This window comes from Empidonax traillii, unplaced genomic scaffold (assembly GCF_003031625.1).
Source record: "Empidonax traillii isolate 1590-97213 ecotype Southwest subspecies unplaced genomic scaffold, ASM303162v1 scaffold30:size3273891, whole genome shotgun sequence".
Lineage (NCBI taxonomy): Eukaryota > Metazoa > Chordata > Aves > Passeriformes > Tyrannidae > Empidonax > Empidonax traillii.
In genome coordinates, this window is record NW_020955223.1 from 798,088 (window position 1) to 820,840 (window position 22,753).

The 22,753-nt window shown below is 40.9% G+C and overlaps 1 protein-coding gene across 4 annotated transcripts in view; it reads left to right on the plus strand.

The window, feature by feature from the left end:
* DYNC1I1 (dynein cytoplasmic 1 intermediate chain 1) overlaps positions 1–22,753 on the plus strand; it is a 183,360-nt gene that overhangs the window by 157,856 nt on the left and 2,751 nt on the right. For all 4 annotated transcript variants that reach the window (XM_027910809.1, XM_027910815.1, XM_027910821.1 and 1 more), the window contains exons 15-16: positions 924–1,064; positions 7,345–7,470. In XM_027910809.1, coding sequence (XP_027766610.1) covers positions 924–1,064; positions 7,345–7,470 — 267 coding nt within the window. The remainder of the gene's footprint in view (positions 1–923; positions 1,065–7,344; positions 7,471–22,753) is intronic.

Here is a 22,753-nt window from a genome sequence, read left to right on the forward strand (position 1 = left end):
ACTTGGACAGTCAAGGCACCCTCCGTGGAGCTGCATTTCCAGCGGACAGGGGGGCGGAGGGCGCGACTCCGGCCGAGCCCCTCTCGCCAGGAAGGCGGCAGGGAACGGCAGGAGAAGGAGGGAGGGAGTGAGGGAGACCCTCGGAGAAGCCCCATTGTTTAGATTTCTGTCACAAGCCACGAGAATACTTAATTCCTTTCGTCTCTGGAGTTTTCATTATCATTCAAATTTCATTTTCCATTAATTGATCGGGGATTAGCGAAGCCATTATGCAAAAATTAAAAGACAAGCCAGATGCGATGAATAATTCATGAGGGACAATTACACTTCATTCCTGGTGCACTTCCTAACTTCCCTCCGACTCCTCGCCTGCTGCAGATGACAGCCTTCCCTCCCTCCCTCCCGGACGAGCCAAGCCGAGCCGAGCGGAGCCGGGCCGGGCCGAGCAGGCCGAGGCGCCCCCGGGCGCTGCCGCCGCCCGCCGCCAGGTGTCAGGCGCGGCCCGCGGTGCGCGGGGGGCCGCGGAGGCGCCGCGCTGCTCCCGCCGCTCTCACGATCCTTATCGGAGCGGCCGCCAGCGCGCTGGGCTCGGGCGGCAGCGCCGGTGCCAGCCCTCTGCCTGCTCCCTGCCTGCATCCCGCACCCCCTCCCGCCGCCGGGGAGCCGGCCGGGAGCGGGAGCAGCCGCGGGGCGCTCCCCGCCCCATCATCCTCGCGTTCCACACCCCTCACACCGGGCATCTCATTTATCCCACCGGACAGTTGTTGCCCCATTAAAGTGCAGTCCCGCCCTTCGCGGAGGACCTTTCATCTGGGGAAGTTTTATGACACTTTGTAAATGTGCAAAGTTTTTAATTAGACTCGCCAGACAGCCCCAGGCAGCACTAGCGCCACGAAGTCTTCATGCCGCTCTCTGCTTTACAGCACAACAAGCCGCTCTACTCCTTTGAAGACAATGCCGACTATGTCTACGATGTCATGTGGTCGCCAGTGCATCCCGCGCTCTTCGCCTGCGTGGACGGGATGGGGCGCCTGGATCTGTGGAACCTGAATAACGACACCGAGGTGAGGCGGCGCGGCGGCGGCCGGCGGTGGGGAGGCGAGGGCGGGCGCCGGGGAGACCTTAACCCTGTGAGAGCCGGCGGCGCTGCCGAGCACCCCCTCTTCGTCCTCCCCGCGGGCTCTGCGGGGGCGCCGCGCTCCCTCGGGGCGATGGCAGCCCGGCGTCGGCCGCTCCCCCGCTCCGGGGCGCGGCAGGAGGGGAGGGCACGTCCCGCTGCCGGGGGCGCCCGCCCGCCCCCCTCCCGCGCCCGCCTTCCCTCTCTCCCTCCCTCCCTCGCTCGCTCGCTCCCTCCCCTGCGGCGGGGCTGCTGCGCTCCGTACCTGTCAGGGGCGGGAGGGCCGACTCCGGCACCCCCGGCAGAAAGCCAACACAATTAAATGCCGCGGTGCCGGCTCGGGGAGGAGGCTCCCTCCCGCTCTGTTATTTTAAGGTGCACTTTTCAAACCGCGCCCGTTCTGCAGGTTTTTTTATCCCCTTCCCCACCACTCCGTCTCTGGCGCACGACGCTCCAAGCGCCAGGTTTGCGATGTCTGCTCTCGCCCGGGTGGTCACACCTTGGCAGACCGGCCCACAGGCTGCCAGCGAGGACCGAGGCGCCGGGCAGCCTTTCGCCAGGGCTGGCGTTGCACGGGGAGACTTCATTTCCCTCCCTATTTATTATCCTTTGCTCCTAATCCTCTGGAGATTATAACTTGGAAATCCCGTAGTGGTGCCTCCATCGTGTCAGAAACCCAGTGTGTACCCCTGCATCTCCCCTCACCTCCTAGCTTTGAGTCGCTAGGTATCCCGCTTCGGTCTTTTAATGCACAGGGCACGTCTCTCTTACGTTGTTTGGTACTTTATACACTTACCTTTCTTTTCGTTAAACTTTGCTGTGGAACTTAAAGGCACAAATGCAAATGACAGATAACGAGTTTTCTTTCCGTTGCTATTAGCTAAGTAGTGGGGACCACTGGGGAGGAAACATCTCACCTTTGAATTTTGCTGATGACAAAAGATTAATCAGAGTGCTTTTAACAAAGATTGAGGCTGGTAAACACTGTATATTTTAAAAAAAAGAATCTTTAAAATGTACCGAGCACCCTTTTTCACTACTATTATTTCGGATTTTTAAAAATGCCAGGGTCTTAAAATGATACTATTTTTCTGTATTTGAGTTCCCCCAAAAATGTTTTTGAGAAAACCTGTCACGTCACCTGAAGTCAGTCTTAGATAGCCAGCAATCAGTAGTCAGCACAAGAATTGAAGTATTTTTCCACACACAAAGTCTTGCTTGTTTTTACTTAATGGAATGTAAAATTAAAAACAAACAGACAGTAAGAAAATAAAAGGCCACGTATTAGCTGACCAGTTTCTTTTTAAGTCCAAAAAAAGAGAAGGCAAAAGAGCAAACAACATTTTCCTCCATACATCCTATTTTTTTATTTTTTTTTAAAGATTAGTTTGATCATTAATATGCCTTTCCTGCAAATATGCTATGCATTTTAGACAGAATAAAATACGGGTGCAGTTTATGGCTTCCAGTGAGTGGTGCTTGCCATAAATAAGCACAGACAGGTAAGAGGAACCAGCACGGGGCACTGCACTGTCAAGGGGAGCAGTGAGGCCTTTTGAAGTGCTCTGAGCAGGAAGCAGTGCAGCCTTTTTAATTAGAGCACATACAGCTGGAGGATATACAGGAGGAGTCTCCTCAGAATTTATTTTGGGAAGGGAGGGACATATCCTTCAGGTGTTCTCATTAATGCAGGCTTAAACACAGAGCATAAACCCCAGCATTTTGAGAAGAAAAAAAAATAACCCTTTCCCCCCAAATACCAGGGCTGAAATCCTGCTCTGCTTGAAATCAACTGATGTTTTGCCATTTCACACAATGAGACCATAACTTCTTTCCAAAAAATTAATATGGACCGCTTGATCCCATTCCCATCAATAACAAGGCTGTACATAGCAAACTGCTGTGCATTTGCAGTGTGTTTACATATAAATACATAGGAACATCAGGAAAAAAAAAATTAATTTCAAGCTCGATCTTGCTTTTATTCTGCATGGAAGGCCACCCCTGATTTCACAAATTATTTCCGTTCTGAGAGGTCAAAATCAGCTCTCATGTAAAGATCAGAATGGAATTGTTCCCGTGAGATCTGAGCTTTGTATTTTTATGAAAATTGACTTTGGGTCTCTGGACGCAGAAATACCATTTGGTTTCCTTGCTGAGCACTGATGAAACAAAAAATCTGTATTAATGATAAACTGGCAGATTCTGAATAGCTGTGAAGTTTTGTTACGCAGGAGAAGCCTCAAAAGTGCCTCTGAGAGATCTGTAAACAGTTCTTCGGAGCATCGTAGCTGAAAGTGATTGCTGTTTGCTTTTACCCTCTATCTGATAGGTCATAATTAGTTAATAATTTTCAAGATTTCTGTAATTGATTACATCGTTTAAATCTGCACAGCTATTTGCTAAGAAAAACTCCTTGTCAGCACTTTTTGCCTTTGCAATAAGAGGTCTTGAAGCACCTATTTTTTAGATCATTATTACTTTTAGATGTCAGATACGTGATGTCAAAGTATTTGTGAAGACAGTAGAAAATGACAGGTCTATTACTGTGTTTAACTGCTAGCTATTGATAAAAATCTCTGCATTAGAACTAGATGTGATTGTTAATAATGAGTCCTGGTTTTGTTTAATTTGGGGAATAAACGGCATTATTCTCTAGGTGTTATTTTGAAATCAATTAAGAAGAAAACACCCGGGTTTAGTTACAATATGCTACCTTCAAATTTTTGAACTGCAACACAGTTTCCACTAGTGTTACTCTCTGTATTTATTAAAAACATTTTTCCTGAGAGCTAGATGCTTTCTGATCAAAATAACTAAGATCATTTGACTGTACCAAGGATTTTATCAGTATAATTATTGTCAAAATCCCAGTGCAAACTAGCAGTGTATTTCATATTGGTCTCTGACTATCAGGAATTGTTTTTGTAATATCAAATAAAAATAGTCACGTTTTGTTTTATGTCTGATAAATGAATGTAGAAAACCTTTAAAAGAAAAAATCCTTACCCACTCAGTCATTCTTTTGCAAACTGAATATTATTTTTATGGCTCAGTATAATGAGGCTTGCAAGTAGTTTCAGGATAGCAAATACCGATTTCTTACCTATGTGTCTGTATTTCTTTTTGATCAAGACTGGAGAAGATCTCTAGGTGATTGATGAGTCTGCCTGTGAGTTGATATGAAGCTTAGAAAATTGCTTATTTCTTCTTTTTAATATCCCATCCAAACGTTTAGGGTTTTTTTTTTTTTTTTGCGTGCCATACCTTAGCTTTGCAATTGTGAGGATGGTATCTATATCTAGAAACAGATAACAGATGTATTTGCAGCAGGTTTTGACACTACAAAAGCAGTGAAAATAATAATAAAAAAGCTGTATTCTTGTAAAGCAAGTTTTTTGACTGCATCTTTCTTAATCTGTTATCAGTTAAAATTTCATTTCAAAATTGTTAAAAATCTGACAATCGAAAACTTCAGAGAATTTATATAGTCTTTCAAATGTAATTTTTAAAAACATAACGCTACCATTATAAATAAACTCTTATCTTGAAGTCTAAAATAGACATGTGTAATTTAACTTATCACAACTGAGAGCAGATAAATCTATTTTAAGATATCATGGATTTACTGTATTTCTCTCTGTATCTCTGGAGAAAAGGCTTTTTTTTTAGATTTTTAAAGACCTTCATTGCTGCTTTTTATTTGGTTAGATAGCTTTGTGGATTAGTAACAGGATTTTTCAAAACCATCGAGTTTTGAAAAAAATCATGGGTTGTGTCTTGTGTCTGTGGCACGCATGCTGCTTATTTTATGTGGAACACTGAAAAAATGCTGTATTAACAAAAACAAAAAAAATCCCAACCAAACCAAAACCCATCTTTAGAGTTATGTATTTCAGTCTCCTGAAAGATTTTGTGAAAATCCAGTGCCCTAAATATACACTGTGTATTTGTACATGAAACAAATATCTTTGATTTACAGTTTTCTGAGAATCGTAGCTGGTTAGGGGCTTAGTCCTCTACAGTGTGGCATTTAGTTGTTTGAAAAATTCCATTTCCAAATGTTATGAAATTAATTTTGGCTGGAATTAAAATAAGTTTTTTTATTTTTCCCCCTGGAAATCAGTGATCACAGCAGCAAAAGTTGCTTGTTTTCTACTGTGATTTTTATCATGGATCAATGACTTCCTATCAGCTTAAGGCCATTGACTCTCACTTAGGTAACAGATTTGGGAAAAGGAGTTAGTGAGTGTCAATTTTTTGGGGTGATACTGCCTTGGACAGGACCTAGGCCTTGCACAATGGGGACATGAGTCCAGTAGTTATTTGCATTTGAATGACTTCCTAAAGGGGGGGGAGGATGGTATCTGCTTTCTGATTGCTATCCAGCATTATTTCTATTATTTCTATCACATCATTCTGCAAACAAAACCCTCTTGCATTCCACATGTGGGGCTCAGGACATTACAGTGAACCCTTTTGAAGAGGTGGAGCTTTAGCTTTGGTGGGTTCGTTGTGCTTGAGGTTCCAGTTGGTTTTGCAGCTGTGTCAGGGTCCGTGAGGAGGAGCGGGGAGCCTCCAGGGGGAGAGGGTCAATGGAAGCAGCCCTGCTTTGCAGTCCTTGTCGAGCTGCTGGCGTGGCACTGCGGCTGTAACTGAGAGTCTCAGCAAGCCTGTAAAAGTTGAGCTTCCTGCTGTCACTTGTTTTGTGTGACACAATGAAGGCACTAGAGCTGAGGAGAAGGTGACTGGCATGGGAGCTGTGCAATGTTTACTTAAAAATTATTTTTCTCCTGGATCTTTGGACCTATTTCACAAGAACAGTATAAACCTACAGGCGCAGAACCAAGATGAAATAAGCAAAATACTGGGTTTGTTAATCTTGCCAGTTTGTCAATATTCAGACCAGGCTTTAATAAATACAACCTTGAAGCAGATTTCTTTCTTTCTGCTGCTTTGTGCTGACAATGAGGACAGAAGGAGTACCTGGTCACTCCTCCCAGGGTAGCCTGAACTCTGATTCCTGTCCAGCTACCTCTTTTTGCTTGGACTGCTCTCCAATTCTATGCCCATTTATAGATTCCAGGCCCATTTATAGATTCCCTTGTCCTCATCTCACTGTATGACCAAGACATTTTCCCACCACATGGAACTGGTAAAGGAGCTGCTTTTGCAGCTATCCTTTCCCATTTGCCCTAACCTAACAAGCATTAAAACTACAAAGCCTTGTTTGGAAGACTGTTATGCCAAGGTACAGGCTCCTTGCTCAGGCAGTTTCTCCTGTTAAAGGTAGCTGGGTGGAGCATTAGCAGGCTTGCAGGTTACCGTCATTTGTCTTATGAGGTGACCTAAATCAACTGAGTGATCCACCTATCTGGGACAAACACCCACAGAGTTCCTTCCTTCTGCAGCATCTTTTGATGCCCTCATTCCAGCATAGGTTACAAATACTTCTCCTATGATCGTGTTCATTGCTTTATTCATCCCACACGTTAACCAGAATCTTCATGTATTCTTGTGGATCACCTGTTAGGTTGGTTGACTTGGGGCAGGGAGGGGTGTTGGAAATTAGGCAGCATCCAAGTGTATTTAAAGCAGAAGTAATCTCCTGGGGATGTAAAAGAGAACTGTGGGAATATATTGTAGGAGTTCCTAAATGTCAGCTCAGCTGTTCTCACTTCTGCTGTGTCCTCACTCTAAAGTGATTAGCTCAGGACTTTTCTGACATAAATACTTAAGTTTCTACCTCTGCATCTACCTGCAGAGGTGAGTATGGATTCAAAAGATGTGTCAGCATGAATACAGGGATGTGTCTGCTTACCATCAGGTTATCTGGGCCTGAGTCAGAGGCCAGAAACCAGAGCAGGACTGAAGCTAAGTCCTACCCTCAGCTGGTTCTTCGTCATGTTAGTGACTTTGGAGAAAAAAGCAGATGCAGTTTTGCATGTTTCCAGGATTAAGGGGTAAAACCCCCTTTCATTTACAGCCCTTTCCCATGGAAAAGTCTTTCCTGCTCTTGCAATCTCTTACTCTTTCCCCTTTCTAGCACGGGTGATCAAAGAAATAATGAACCTTTTTTTTTTCTCCCCCTCAGTGAGGATTGTGTGTTTCTTCCAGCAATGCCAAAGGACTTTGACTCACCCAGCTAAGCAGGACATTCAAAACTGACCCCTGGGTTTGTAGGCAGTGTGATTTTATTGTCCTTCCTGTTCCTGTTGTTTCAACAGGTTCCCACAGCCAGCGTCACCATAGAAGGAGCTTCTGCCCTCAACCGTGTCCGCTGGGCCCAGGCTGGGAAGGAGGTAGCAGTTGGTGATTCAGAAGGCCGCATATGGATCTATGATGTTGGAGAGGTATTATTGTTTGGGAAGGGGGGTTTGGTTTGGCTGTTTGTTTGTTTGTTTGTTTGGGTTTGTTTTATTTTGTTTGTTAAGCTCAGCTCCTGGAGATTAAAACATCCAAGTTTGAGAAAGAATAAAACCAGATTTCTTTCAGTGGAATCCCCATTGAATATGGGTTGCCATCAGTGTGTTGGTTATAAAGTTACCTTGTAAAAGAGTCAACTCATTAAAGTCTTATGAGAGAAGTCTCTTTTGAAAGTTTTCACTGTTTTTAAAACTGGGTTTTTTTTAATGGTTCTATGGATACAGTTGGAAAAACTTAAAAGGATGTAAAGAGAAAAATTGAGGTGCAAAAAGAGACTGTGCTGTTTTGAAGTCGGTCCTGAAGGATTCACCTTTCCAGTATCTCTGATTTTATGACTGGCTTAGTGCTGTACATTTTTCTCAGCATGACAGGTACAGAATGCATCTGTTCTTTTGATACTGCATAATGCTTCATATGTCTCAATATGTGCAAAAGTACTAACAGGAGGAAATGAGAGGTGTCACTGTGGAGGATGGTAGGTGCATGCGTGATAAAAGAATATGCAGGTGCTGAGAATAGCAGGATGCACGTTCTGTGTCTAAAGCTGCTCTCAATTCACACTGCTACATCTTATAACAAATACCTAAACTGCAGTGTGTTTGGCAGTGATGAATCTACCTCTTTGTTGATGAATGCTGTATGAAGTGTTCCATTGGCATTACAATCCCTTGGAACAGTTAAGAGTGAATCTTTGAGCAATCAGCTTTTATGCAGAGAATTTGTTTTCCATCATTATCTGTGATAGGATATTGAGATATCCATCTCTACACAGTAGGGAAACATTATAGAATGCATACAGAATTATCTGTAACTCTCATAAAGTGATTTTATGGCCCATAGCAAAATTACTTGTTCATGACTCATATTTTTGGATTGCATTCACTTGTGCAGGAGTTGCCCTTCCTCACAAATGTTTGCTGAAACTTCTTGCCATATTGTTAGCATAATCCTTAAATTGTCTAAGGTTACTGTGCTCAGATTTCCACTGTGATGCTGGCAGGTCAGGCTGGTTTTATTTATTTTTCATTTTTACATGACTGTTCTGAAAAGATGTTTTTTCTGTCTTTCAAGTGATACGACAGGCTATGGAAATGTCTTTGATGAGAGCACAGTCTGATCTTTTCTGGGAGTATAGATGGGCTGTAGAAATGTCTCTTTTTCATATCATACACCAAATCATTCATAGGATTGTTTACCCCTGCAAACTCGCTCAAGAGAAAATAGATTTAGTGTTCTATACAGAAGTAGTAATATTTTAAGGTTTTGGCCTTTCCTCTATGTAATCAGACGTCAGCTTGCAATATGAGTCACAGTGATACACCCAGATAAAAAAAGACAGGCTTCTATTACTTGAAGAAGAAGACAGAGTTATTCAACAGTATTGATTTGTGTGAGTCCAGTTCAGTGTTACATAAAGGGCTCTGCTTCACGGATGTTGAGTGTCCCACTCGTGCAGAGCCTCAGTGTCTCCAGCTCAGCTCCATATGCACTTATGTAAACTAATGGATATCCATCCACATGGCTACTGACAGACCATTGTAAACCCTCCTCCTCTCCTTTAATTAATGAAGGAGCTCATTAATTTGTTGTCTGGTTCATTCTGCCAGTATCAGTCTCTGCAGTAATTCCTGTATCAAATTCAGAAGAGGTGATCTGAGCTGCAACAACCTCAGATGCTACTGGGGCTGCTGTATTGTTAGTGCCTTTTTCTGGTTTGGAAAAGAAGGGTGCTCATGTATTCTCTAGCCCAGCTTTTGTCACTATAAAGCCTGAAGTGAGATGCAGAAATAATTTGCAGCTCAAGACTCTGGAACTGAGGGCATGTACAGTGAATAACAGCCTCTTTGGTCATTAACCCTGTGTGCCAGTCCATAAAGAGCTCTTTGATGAGTGATTCCATGCTTAGCTGTCCTCAGGCATGACGTGCAGCGGACTCACAGCATGCACATGCACTTTTGGAAGTGTCTGGCAGAAAAATGGCAGCCTTTAAGGCTCTTGCTTTACTTCAGTGTGCAGATACCAACCAGTTCCTTGTCTCAGCTGGCATCCCCCTTTGACTGTCCTTTTTGTATGGGTTTGATTCTGGGATGTGACGGGGTTGGTCTGACAGCTTAAAAGGCGCAGCCCTTCTCCTGCCAGCCGCCTCTGCCTGTATTCCTTGCTGCCCGGTTTTTGTGGAGGCAGTAGTGCTTGTTACCACTCACGCTGTGCTGTGGGAGACAGATCAGTAGAGAAGTATTTCTTTATTTGGTTTGTTTTCTTTGGAATATTTTTCTTCGTAAACTGACTCAGTGTGGGAATAGATACATGAGCATGTGGCTGGGGTCAAGAGGCTGGGAGCTGGACCGCACAGCACCTGGCAGCACCCAGCGTTTGTCTTTGACCCAGAAGTGTTGCAAATCCTGACTCTGAGCTGTGACAATTGGCCTTTCAGCAATAATGCTCTTCCCATCTCCTACAACATCAGCTTCTGAAAAGGCCTCATCACTGGAAGAACTCGTCCCTGCCTGACTGATAACTCAGTAGCATCCACTTGTTTGAAGGTACATCTATCTGATTTGGGAAGATGGATGTGATTACTTGCATTAGAAAGTCAGCAGGCCACTTTACAAAGACCCTAAATACACTCACCAGAACCATTCATGCTCCACTTATACTGCACCCTGTTTAAAACCTTTCTTGTCTTGTGACTGCTCCAAATACCACATTAGATTCGCTGTAAATTCATAAAACATTGCTTCCATCAGAAAAAAATGTGGTTATGTTTGTATTTTAATAAAGCACAGTGTCTTTGAATTTCACATCACCAGATAAACAGTTTTTCTTACCTGTTTAAACAGACAGCATTGACTCCATGAATTTTGATTAAAACAGAAAACATTAGGTTATCAAATCATTAAGAAAAAAAAAACTGTTATAAATTTTTACTTTGGTAAATTCATCATGGTTTTAAGGAACTATCCTAGAGAGCAGTAAAGTTTACTGCTGCTATTAACCCATATGGTGTAAAGAGAAAACATATGACCTAAGTGAAAAACATAGGACATGCGGGATAACCTTGCAGCCTTTGTGAAGGCAAGGAATGTGAGATCAGGGATGCTTTCGCTTGTGTAAGAATTTAGGGTTTGGCCCTTGTTGATATGTTATCCAGTCATGGTTTTTATGACACAGGAAATGTCAGAAACATGAAGAACATGGCAGGGTCCATGACCAGGGAGTTAAAAATAATGGTGACATTTTCAGTTAGTCTATACAATGTTATCTCCTTAGAGTATGTACTTTTAGTTGTTTGATTTCGGCATCGCATCTGAAAATAACTGAACACATTTATTTTCACAGTGAGGGGTCTATTTTCTCCTCTATGTGTGTGCTTTATGCCCGTTAGCATTAATGGGAGTTACACACACACTTCCAGGGGAGAGGAGACTTAAATAGTCCATATAGATGTGCTCTTGTGGATCAGAAAGCACTGATTTAAAGAATGTAAATTATAAAATGAAATAAAAACCCAAACACTCAAAAATCTGATTGTTTCAGTATGATGGGATCTTAAAGCTATATAACTTAACCAGAATATATAACCAATCATTTAAATACACTTTACTCTCAGTAAGATCTAAATATTAAAACTTTCGATGGCGTAGTAGTTGTGATACTATTATTGTGATAGTTTGTATAATATATTTTAGCTTCTGTGGTCTTACAGCTTATTTACTGGGCAGCAAGATTTCTCTATGGTAGAAGTTGATTTTAACAGAACATGGACCACTGACTCTAGATTTATTCACATGTCCAGATGATTGATAGTTAGACCTAACTGCATGTCTGTTTTGTAGATATATTTTCTAGAAAGCTTGCTCCCATTGTGCACGCTTCAGTGATGTTACACAGTGGATGCTGTCATAAATATTCTCTAACAACCATGTTTGTTGCTTACCTGGCTTATTGAGAATGCTCTTTGCACCTTTGGTTGTGAAAGAAGCAGCTTCTCATCTACCTTCCATTATTTCTCTTTTCTTTTTTTTTCCCATTTATCTCTTCCAGGTCACATTCTCCTTGCACTGTGAGTATATAGATAGAAACTGTAAGTCAATGACTTATTATTTGATTGTAATAAAATACAAAGTAAGTTTGTAGCACAGGACTGCAGAGTTTGAAACTGTAATCATGAGTAGCTTAATGTGGTACATTATTATGTTAAACTAGTTACAGGACAACCTGTTGCATCTGTTTGGCAGCCTTTCAGACCTTGGTTCTAGTCATGCTTTTCAAAGACAGCTATTGTGACAGGTGGAACTGGAGAAAAGTGAGAAAAGTAAGAAAACATCTTTCTTTAGACTCTCCAGGAAGGCTGGCTCTGCCAAAGAAAGCAGTTACCTGGGATTCTTGGTGCACTTATTCCTTCTGTCATCATTTCCTTACAGTGAAATCTGAATCGTATGGATGCTTATGTGATTTTGTTAGGCTTCAGTGTTACTATCGACTTAAGCCTTTTTAGTGCTGCTGTGTTAGGTTGTTTCTGTACTTCCCTATTTGCTCCTCGATAGGTGTTAATCCTGTATCTCATTTTCAAGTATATAACCAGTGAGGGAGGAGCTGGAAACTGCCTGAAGTACGTGGATGAAGTGGTATAGTAAGGAATATCCCACTGGTGCCTATAAAATAATTTCCTTTGATTTCAGCAGCCTTTAACAGCTGCCCTGAGATTTTTTTGGGTTCTAGACAGAAATAAATGTATATTTGTGACCAGTTCTCACACTTCAGCATGGCTATTGAGTCACTTGTTTTTCCGTCTAGAATGGGGAAGAATTTGTAGTTTGTACTCCTGTCTTGTGATCCCTCTGTTTCGCTATAGATTTCATACGGAAAATGTATCCGGCATCTCTTTCATGCAGTTAAAAACTGCTGTAGCCCAGAGAGAGAAATATGAAGGTAGGTTTTGTGTCATGTAGTCATCCAGGTAGATTTTCCAGTAGGTTTGCTTTTGCCGTCATAAAGCTTCTGTAGAGCATATATTGAGTTGGGAAATGTTTTTGCCACAAAAGCAGAGTTGAGACTCACCATAAAATGTTTTATGTTAAAATCTCTGTTGAGTTACAAGTATTATTGGAATACAGATAAATGGCTCACGCACATATCATGAAGGCAAATTTGAGCAATAATAAAGGGTTGTGCTTACAACCAAGTTTTATTCAAAAGCGTTCAAAGATTAAGTAAGACATGGTAGTTACAACAACATGCACAATCCAGGCATAAAGGATAATTAAATTGATTGTGTGGCACTGCATGAATTTCACCATTGATATTTTGCTAGGGAGGTTGGAATGCTGGCCTCGGAGAATTTTGAAAGCATGTTTTAACAAAGCAGAATCTCTTACGAGTTTTTGGAAAATGTAAAGAGCTAAGATTTTGATTTTGATCCCTTCTACCCCCAGTTTTATAATATTCAGTCTTGAAAGACTTTTAAAACTGGAAGCATGTAGAGATGACCAAAAAAAAAAAAAAAACAACAAACTAGGAACTTCAGCTTTTTACTTGAATAATATCTGAAATATTGAGAAGAACCAGCTCCTCATCCCTCATCGTTTGAATTTTGACTGATATAGTCAGTATTCACAAAGGGATTTTTGAAGTAGGCTGAAAAAGAACTCCCTAATGAAAAAAATGCACTAGTTTGAAATCAGTCAATTTAATTACTGTGTTTTATGAAGGCCATTACCCATTGCTGATTACTAGGGTGATAAAATCTTTAAGCTTTGGTAGCCTCCATAGGGGGTGAGCCGATCTAAGTAGAGCAAAGTCCAGTCATTATCACCCTAAATACTTGTGTTTCTCATTACAATATTCATTACTTTAGGTTACTGTGAACGCTTTGAGGTATTTATGTAAGCACTGGTTTATTCTGCTGTAGAAAAATAATGTTATGTTGGTAAGTTAAAACCAAACGTTTATATACCTTTACCATTTAAAATGAGACTTGGCTACATCCATACATAAAAATGTATAGATTTATACCTGTGAGTATCCCTATACACCCGTATTGATGGTGGAGTGCTTGTCAGTGAGATCATACTAGTCTGATAAGAAATGGAAAAGGATATGAGTTACCTTGTTCTTTTGATGTGTTTTGATACTTAAAGGAGCTGTAATCGAGGCTTGTGTTCTTAATAACAATCTTTATTAGGGAAGGGAAAAACGAGCCACGATCTAATTAATATGAGTCACTTAAGGCTAGATGGTGAAGATTGGAGCTCTTTATCTCCAGGGCCAGCCTAGGGCCTTGTGCTTCCCTTTCCCTGCCACCTCTTGCACATCATGTGGCATCACTGGCCCTTCTCAGTCTCCTTCATCGTGGCCTTCAGACTTAAAAGGCAGCTTCATAAAACTGATGTTATTTAAAAGATGATGCAAAATCGTTTACTCTTTTGTTTAAAAATGTGTATTTTTTAAAAAAAGAACACTTGAAATAATTTAGGGAGAGATGTGGATCTGGGCTGCTGGGAGAGGAGAGTAGCCTGTAAGAAGAGGCAGAAGAACTTGGTGTGACTAAGCCAGGGAAGTCAGAACCTGGTGGCAATATAGATGTTTCATGTTCTTGCAGAGACAGGAGTGCCTGGGGCCAGAGAGGGAGAAGTAGTGAAGCTGAGGACACGCTGCCAACAGCGGATGTGGCTGCAAGCTGGCCATGTATTCAGATGTTTAACTATCAGAAGTCTGAAGTTTCAGAGCAGGTAGAGGCAGTGGGACAAACATCCTCTTGAAGGGGAGCCTGTCAACAGGATTTCGTGATGTGCTTGTGTGTGATACAGCAGTGGGTCACACCTGGTATACAGGGTCACTCTCCTGCTTATGCCCTGATATATGCTTGCTCTTGGTATCAACGCAGTTCCTTGTGTTTCTCTCTCTAGATAAGTGAACATGAAATTCCACTTTCATTCTACAATCTGAATATTATTTGTTAAAATTAAAGGAGGAAGTACCAGATTTTTAATGAAAATACCCTTTTCCTCATTCACTGACTAGACAGTGAAAGTAAATAGATGTTAGTGAAAACAGACAGAAAAGAGTGGAGAGTTTAAAGAGTTATCCTAAAAATTCAGTTGATTCTTTATTCTTAGCTTCCAGTTGCTTAAAATGAAATATTTCAGTAATTCTCCAGAGACAGCTTACTCGATCCCTAGAGAATTTCACAAGGTAAAAAGACATGAGTTTCCAATATGATACAAATACCTTTCATAATAATTCTTCAACTCTTCATCATATGAAATAAAAAACTTAAGAAACCCAGTCAACCAACCAACAGAAATCTGGCCCTAGTCCTTTTTATTCATTTGCACACTACTTTTAAAGCTGACTTACGTTTCCTTTTCCTTTGCAAAGGCCTGGATCCTCCCCCTGCAGAGAGGATCAGAGAGAACAAGCCACATGTGACACAAGTTAATCATGTAGCTTAATGCACTATTAAAAGGCACTCAGATAACAAAGTGATGAGAGCAGCAGAAGAGACGCTGTAAGAGATCATTCCCTTTCTGCACAGTAAAGCCTGCAGAAGGGGGAGAAGGGAGAGCTGTGTGGTATTTTCCTGCTGAGCTGGGAAGCACTGTGAAGGGCAAAAGAGAAGAAGTAAAGAGAGGCCCAGACTGGACGTACCACTGTCCACATCAGCACTACCGGTGGCTTCAGTACTATCTCCTCAGTTATTGTTTCTCCTGAAAACTCATCAAGAGGCTTAGAGGAAAAGACAATCTGTGTCCAGGCTTGCTATGGCAGTTGTAGCTGAGGTGGTGGAACCTGAATGAGTGCTGGTCTGCCCTGTCCTGACCCTGTATCCTGGAGCCCTGTGGGGGGATGCAGCTGTAGTCAATGGATGTTAATAGTGTCACAGAATATGTGTTTTAAATATCTAGTTATTCTGTTGGGTGACATTTTCTCTGAAAAATACAAAATTTAGTTTAAGCTCAGTTTCTATGCAGCAATTTGCAAATTTCATTGAAATTCGTGAGTTATCACTGTGGTGTTAAAACACTTCTGAAACAAGAGCTGCTTTGTATAATTAATTTTCTTCATGGTGCTTTTGTGGTTTCAGTGTGTCACATCCAGTAGCAGTTTTCATTTTGAGGATCCTTAACTATGTTTTCAATCTTTATGGTTTGCAAAACGGTCTGTATTTTGAACATGAAAATATAATTTGTGACTTGGAAAGTAACAGTTAAACCTAAATACCAGCTGAGGATAACTCTGGGCCTTAATGCATCCTATTTTGCAGCTAAAATTCTATATTCATTTAAATGTGAAATGTATACTCCAGTGCCTGGAGTGATGGAAAAATCTATATCTGAAATGAAGAGAAAAAAAAAAAAGGAAAAAGAACATAACAAAACCCCCTGCTATTTCATGGATGAGCTTTTGCAGATAATGGGATGTATGCAAAATCTCAGAGAAAGCAGCAACTCTCCTGCAAACTTAAAACCTTTGAGCAGTTCATAAGCTGCTTGTGATGAGAGTCCATTTGCCAACTGAGAGTCAGAAAGCTCTGGCAAAAGTCCTTTACAATGTCTACTCTGCCACATTTCTGGGCACATAGCAAGCAAGCTGAGCTGAAGATGCTTTATTCCCTTCCCTGAGGCAATAGGCCTTCACTCAGCTGAACTTCCAGGGAGCACCTTTGCCAGTGCAGCTACCCCATGGGCTGAAGCTCTGGTGGTATTTCAAGTGAAACTCATGGGCTCGTTCTTCCAGTCAATGTAGTTTAAAAAAAATGTAGATATTGAAAAGAACAGTAGGTTGAGGACTCCTTCTAGTTTTGATTCATTTGGTACTTTAAGGCTTTCTTGTGCCATGATGAGAACTGATAACATAATTTGGTAGAGGAAGAATTCTGATCCATTACCTCCAAATGTTAAGTGTCCTGATAGCCATGTAAAAAATTCCCAGAGTTTTCAATGGCTTTGAGAAATGACAGTCAGAGCAGGACTGAGATCCCCATGGGAGATGGATGGTAGGCAGCATGACTCAATGCTTTTCTGAATCCACCTGTAAATTGATGCCATTACAGAAGAAGTGGAGTGGTGGGAACTGCAAGAACTTTGTTTCTTAGGGCACCACCTCTGTTGAATCAAAATTGTTAGCTCTCCTGAAGCATGGCAGATGCTCTTTCTGCTTTTGTGGTGGATTAATTGTACTAAATCTCTTCCATTTCCAAGGACTTATAGGCCCATAGTCTGTGCCATTGAAAGTCTCACTTGAGGCGGCACATAGGAGAGGCTCCTCCCAACGTGACTAAGTGAAAGCACTTCAGTGGGTTTAAGAACAAGCTATGAACTTATAGTCAGGGTTACTTTTTAAAAAATTAGAGGTTATTTAAGGAAATAAAAGTTGTTAAAATTTCAATTTTCAGTCACCTCTTTCAGGGTGACTGGTGATTATTTTATTCTCTACAGTCTGTATCAAGTGCCGCATTGTGATACATTAGTTGAGAAAGGCATAATGTGTTTGATAGTTTTGACATCAGTATGAGCCAGCTCTGGCATTAGAGGTGGAACTGTAGCATTGTCTACAATTAAAGATACTTTTCACTTCCTTGTTTTCTTCTCCATATGCCCTATCAAGTTGTAATCCTTCAGGATGTAGTTTTCCATAATTGGTGTTTGCTTCTAGCACAGGTTTTGTTGTTTCGTACTTCTTTTTTTTTTTTTTTTTAAGATTAAAGACAGTGTCATAACAGAAAATGAGTTACGTGCTCAAACTGAGGGAGTTAGCTTTAACCCTGACATTTCCTATCTTTGAAGTGTTACAGTCTGCATTGTTAATGTTCTGTTAACATGCATTTATGTGTCATGTATGTATAATTTACAGGCTATATTTTACTCTGTTCTCATGTTAGACTGGCATCAAGATGACTGATGCAGACAAAGAGTACTAAAGTTTAAAAAAGAATTAATGGGCATTCAAATGCTTCAGTTCCTATGTGGGCCCTTTGTAAAATGTATCTTTGCACATTACATATAAATTATTAAAATAACACCATTGTTAGCTTGGTATTCAAAACATAATTTGCCATTAACTATGTAACAATTCAGCAGCTACTGTTCTTAGAAGAAAAAAGTCAAAGTCTGCTGAAAACTGATTCAGTTTTTGTTTGAGATTATTGGGTTTTTCTGATATAAGCTAATATTTTGTCTTCTTTTTACCACTGCAGCACTAGCTAAATCAGACCCTGCTGGTGAATTGCAAAGAAATAAATCACAACAGACATTAATCTAGATGAGGGCTAAGTAATTAACTTCATAGAAGGGTGGCGTATACTGTGTCTGTGACACTAGACTGACTGCTGTGCATAAAATAAATGCAGTATTTAGGCTGCCTATGGTATTCCACCCCTTCAATTAAGTAAACAAATATATATAGAGCTACTCTGGAGTGTATCCTTTGTGGTCTAAACACTGTATCTTATTAAAATCATCTGCATGCAGTATGTGGGGTTTGAGTTCCTGCCAGTGGTTTCATCCATTGTTAACAGTGATGTTCAGCTCTCCCAAGAGTTAAATACAGTGGTACTGTAGTTATGTGAAAAGGGTGCTCTTGGTTACTTCGGTGGCCGTTTCGCTGCATATTACCTCCCACTTTGTTTCCATCCATGTGTGTGGCATAGGGTGTTGCCTGGAAAAATATAGGCTTTTTCAGGAAAAAAATTATCCATATAGGTTGAGAAAAATATCAAAGGCGGTCTGTAATTGATTCTGGAGCGGCAAAAGCAGGGCCAGAATAGGTGCATGCCTGCCTGCTCTATGTGTATACCAAGATATTTATATTTGCATATCTGTTTTCAACTCAACAACAGTGATAAAGCATCTGTTGAACTCTGGGAGATAGGATCAGCTCTTAAAGTGGAACTGTAATTGTTCATTATTGTTTGTATTACAATCCTCATTCTGCAAGTGCTGTCTTTTACCCAGAAAACAAGACCAATTGCCTGTTCTACTTTTAGAAATCATCAAGTTCGAGTATTTTGTCATCATGAAAAACATTTTTACCTACAATGTCATAACTGCATTCAGATGTTAATCTATTGCTTGAAGTATTTGCAGCAGATTTCTTTTCAGTACAGCATTTAATTTTAGAGGGTGATAAGGACAACAGAGGGTGACAAAAATTTTGCTCAGAAAAAGTATAGCTAAAATTACATTTGCCTGAAGCTATGTTTTTTTGATGATGCTATTAAATTGAAAGAATATTAAAATGGTGATAAACCACATACACAAATAACTTAGTGTGAAGTCTGAGATTTTAGTCATTAGTTTACCAGACTTGGTGTTGTCCACAAATTCAGATTAATCTCAATATTTACTAAGCTTTAATTAGCTGTCTCTTCAAAGAGTGTTTAACTTGCCCTTCTAAAAAGTTACAATAGCAACAGAATAGTTTAGAACTTTATTTTTCATATAGTTTTATTTAGTAGTTATTTATATTTTTACTAGTTTTTATTTTCCCTGCTGAATTTTATGGTAAATATGGCTGTGTGGAAGTGGAGACAGGTAAACAGAATTGTCTTAAATAAAGTCAGCCTTTGCCTACCAACAGCAACAAACCCAAACACAACTGATGAAAGATGGGTGTTAATGGGAAAGTTTCTGATCTCTCAGAGCATGGTGATTAGCTATAGAAACTCATCAATTTAGATCTGAACAAGTTTTTTCTTAATACAAAAATAAGGAAACATTGTACTTCCATGAAGTGTGTTTGAATGGGTCACAGATTTTGGCACTGGGGACCACTGTCACTCTTAGAGTGTATCTTGGACCACCATGGAGGCTTGTCTGCAAACTTCTAATTGAAAACAGTGTGTGGCAATCGGGTTGCACAGACCACTGCAGACCACATACTTTGGCAGATCACTCCGAGTCATGGTGTAACAGTTCATTTTCAGATTCTCCATTTACACCTGTGTCCACAGGACGTGTGTGTTAGAAGCGATTACAGGCCATTCTGGTTGGAAAAATTCACTACCTTGGAACAACCCCTCAGTCAGCGACACTGCTGAGGAGGTTCTTCCCATGGCTATTTTTGCTTTGAGGCTTCTGAACTCTAGGTGAAGACAACAAAAAAAGTGACAATTAAGCTGGTGACTGGGATTGCACAATTATTTCACCAGTGATCAGCGCTGCAGGTTATGAACCAGTGTCTCAGTGACAGGTAAATTAGTCTATGAGGTACAGTCATTAAAAGGAATGTAACCGGTTCAACATGGGTGACTGTGCTCCCTCTGAGCCTATGAGACACTAGTTCCTCCAAAGTGGAGGCTCCTGCATTTTTGAGTCCTTCTCAGGAGAGTCCCCAGCCCTCAGAGGAGAGCTGTGATGGACAAGAGCATGGACGGATGAAGGCAGGAAGAGTTTGTCCACACCCATTCCAAAGATTTACAGGCTCCAGGGAAGGCAGGGAGCCAGGAATAAAGTGAAATATTCTCAATGAATAATTCATTTGTTGGAAAGTGGTTTTTCAGGGAAACTGAAGCCATACAGAGATTTGGACAAATTCAGCTGAAACACTCTCAGCCATAAAAAAGATGGATAGGAGGGGAATATACAAAAATCTTGAAATATGTTGTAATATCTTGTTTCAGCCATCTGGATAGATTCCTTTAAAAGGCACATTCAAAGCCTTGGGGTTTTTTGTCTCAAAATAAATATTTTTCTTCTTTTTTTCCCCTTTTTTTTTTTTTTATATATGTGTAACTTAAAAGAGCAAATGCACTATAAGGTGCTAAATGATCTGAAAAAGAAATTGATGCTGATTTGTATCCTCAGGCCCTGTTATTTTGTTCCTTTTATGCTTGCATGGGGAGCCCAGCACTAACTGACACAGAGGCCAGCACTGAGATTTGTCTGGTCAGAGCATCTCCTTTTCCTGCGTTGTGGCGTAATTCTCAGAGCTATAGTATTCAGTGAAGTTTCTGGGAAAACACAGAAAACATAGCTTGTGTTTTGTAAAATCTCTGGTGTATGGATTGGAAGGCTTGCACACCTCGGTGAGAAGATGGAGGAGGCTCTTTTGGTGAAGTTCACATTCACACTCCTCCCTGTGGCCAGCTGGCCTGGTGAGCCTTGAGGGGAGAGAGCGCTCTTGTACTCTCTTACCAGATGCACATAAACCATCTCCTTGGTCAGTAGCAGTGCGGAGCAGGGCACGAATTTGTGCTTTTGGGCAGGAAAGCTAACAGGGAAATGAAGTGCTTGGCTAGAATGATCTCCCAAGAACAGAGAAGCTTCAGAAGGTTCAAGGGCTCTGTGGCAGCACTGTGAGATACAGTTTTGTTGTGCACTGCTTAAATCATGAGGAATTGTCACACATTGGCAAGGTGAAGACAGGGGCTTGTCAGGAAGGTCCTGGCAGTTATTTAGTTTTGATAATACTGTTTTTCTTCATTAGAATTACTGTCTGATGCAACCCAAGTGTACCATGGTGCTTAAGTTAAAGCAGTGTGAGTAATTTAGTCAATTAATTAGGTGTGGGTAGCACTTACCTTCCACTGTGAAGGGATCAAAGGAAAACACTTAATAGCATTTATGTTCTTGCTGTTCTGCTCCATACCTTAGCGTCCATTCATTCAAATAACCCTCTGACCCAAATGTTAATATAAGTTATTATATTAAATTATTCTGCTTTGGTGAACATTTGTACCCTGCATCGATGTCACAACTGCTGGAACTCAACACATGCTGCTTTGTAGTAACTGGAAGTGGATAGAAAAATGGCCACATGAGTGAGGAACACCCAGATAGCTCTAAACCTCTGCCCTTCCTCTATGAAATATTTCCTCGTTTCTTCCACTGAAAAAACATGCAGAGAAGCTGAGAGGGAGATTCCACAGATAGACCTGGGCCTCTAGCACTTGTGGGTGTCAGTGCCCCCAGATGAAGGAACTTGAATGGAAAATTACTAGAAGGGGAGCATTAATATAGAGAAGAATTTGAATTGGAGTTTGTGGATACTTTTTATTTGTGGTCTTCTGCTGTTTAACTGTTGTGGTTCAGTACTGGGGCCTCTGCAGAAAGAAGGGGGGATGGAAAATAAGGATAATTTTCCTTTGACTTCATTATTGCCAAGGTTTCCCTCCGCATCCCTGAGGAATTTATATTAGAGAGGTTTATTCTACTAACAGTCTATTAGTAGGATTGGCCCCTTATTGAAAGCATGATGCAGTGCATAAGATTAAATAAGGTAAAATAAGATGAAGTTGTAAGAAGTTAGACTATGTGTGGACCCAGAATGTTTTTACCTCTGTCCTAAAGGTATTCAGTTGGTTATTGATTACATTGTGAACTGAGACATTTGAAATGGCCCAGACCTTGCTAACACTGTCAGCTAAGAGTAACACATGTAATACATACATTCCTGGTGAGACTCTTCAAGTTTGAGATACCAAGTTGTTTTAATAGCCTGGACTTTGATTTTATTTGGCTGTGGTCATGCTGTTGAGTAAAGGCAATTACATTATCTCAGTGTCATAAATATATTTGATTTTTTTCTTTAGAATGACATATTTGTCTTCTTCAGCTATTTAATAGAATTTAATGCTGTTTAGGGCTTTAAAAGACAAGGAGAAATGAGACTTTATTAAATTCAATAACTCCTTTGCCTAGGATATTTTTCCACTTTAAAGATTTTTCTACTTGAAACAATTGATACTCATTTCATGTTTTCATTCAAGAGTTTGACAAATGGTAGTGCCTTACACAATCACAGGAAATAAAATCTTTTAGGACATGAGCAGCAGTAACAGGGAGATGGCTACACAGCTGGTTTTGGTTGCATCTCTGATAGAAGGATCTCTGCACTATCCCTTAATACTCTGCAAGAGGTGGTATAGGTGTGTGGCTGTGACCAAATGTGTGCTGGTGCACTGACCTCCATTCAGGTGCTACATTTTCCTCTGCTGAAGGCTTTTGAAACAACAGAGCGGTCTTTCAGGTATAGGCCATACCAGATCCACATCTGTGTGTGTGAGCATGAGAGACAGCTCTCTCAAATGATTTACTCCTGTAACTCTGTTCTCCCTGTTCCTGGGAGAAGTAAAGGAGAAAAATGCTAAAAGTGAAAGATGAAGGGAAAACCCAGAGACTGCAGTGATGCCTATTAAGGCTTTCTCATGGATTGCATTTCTCAAATGCAAATGCTGAACTTTACTATATTTGGTGTTTCAACAGGCAA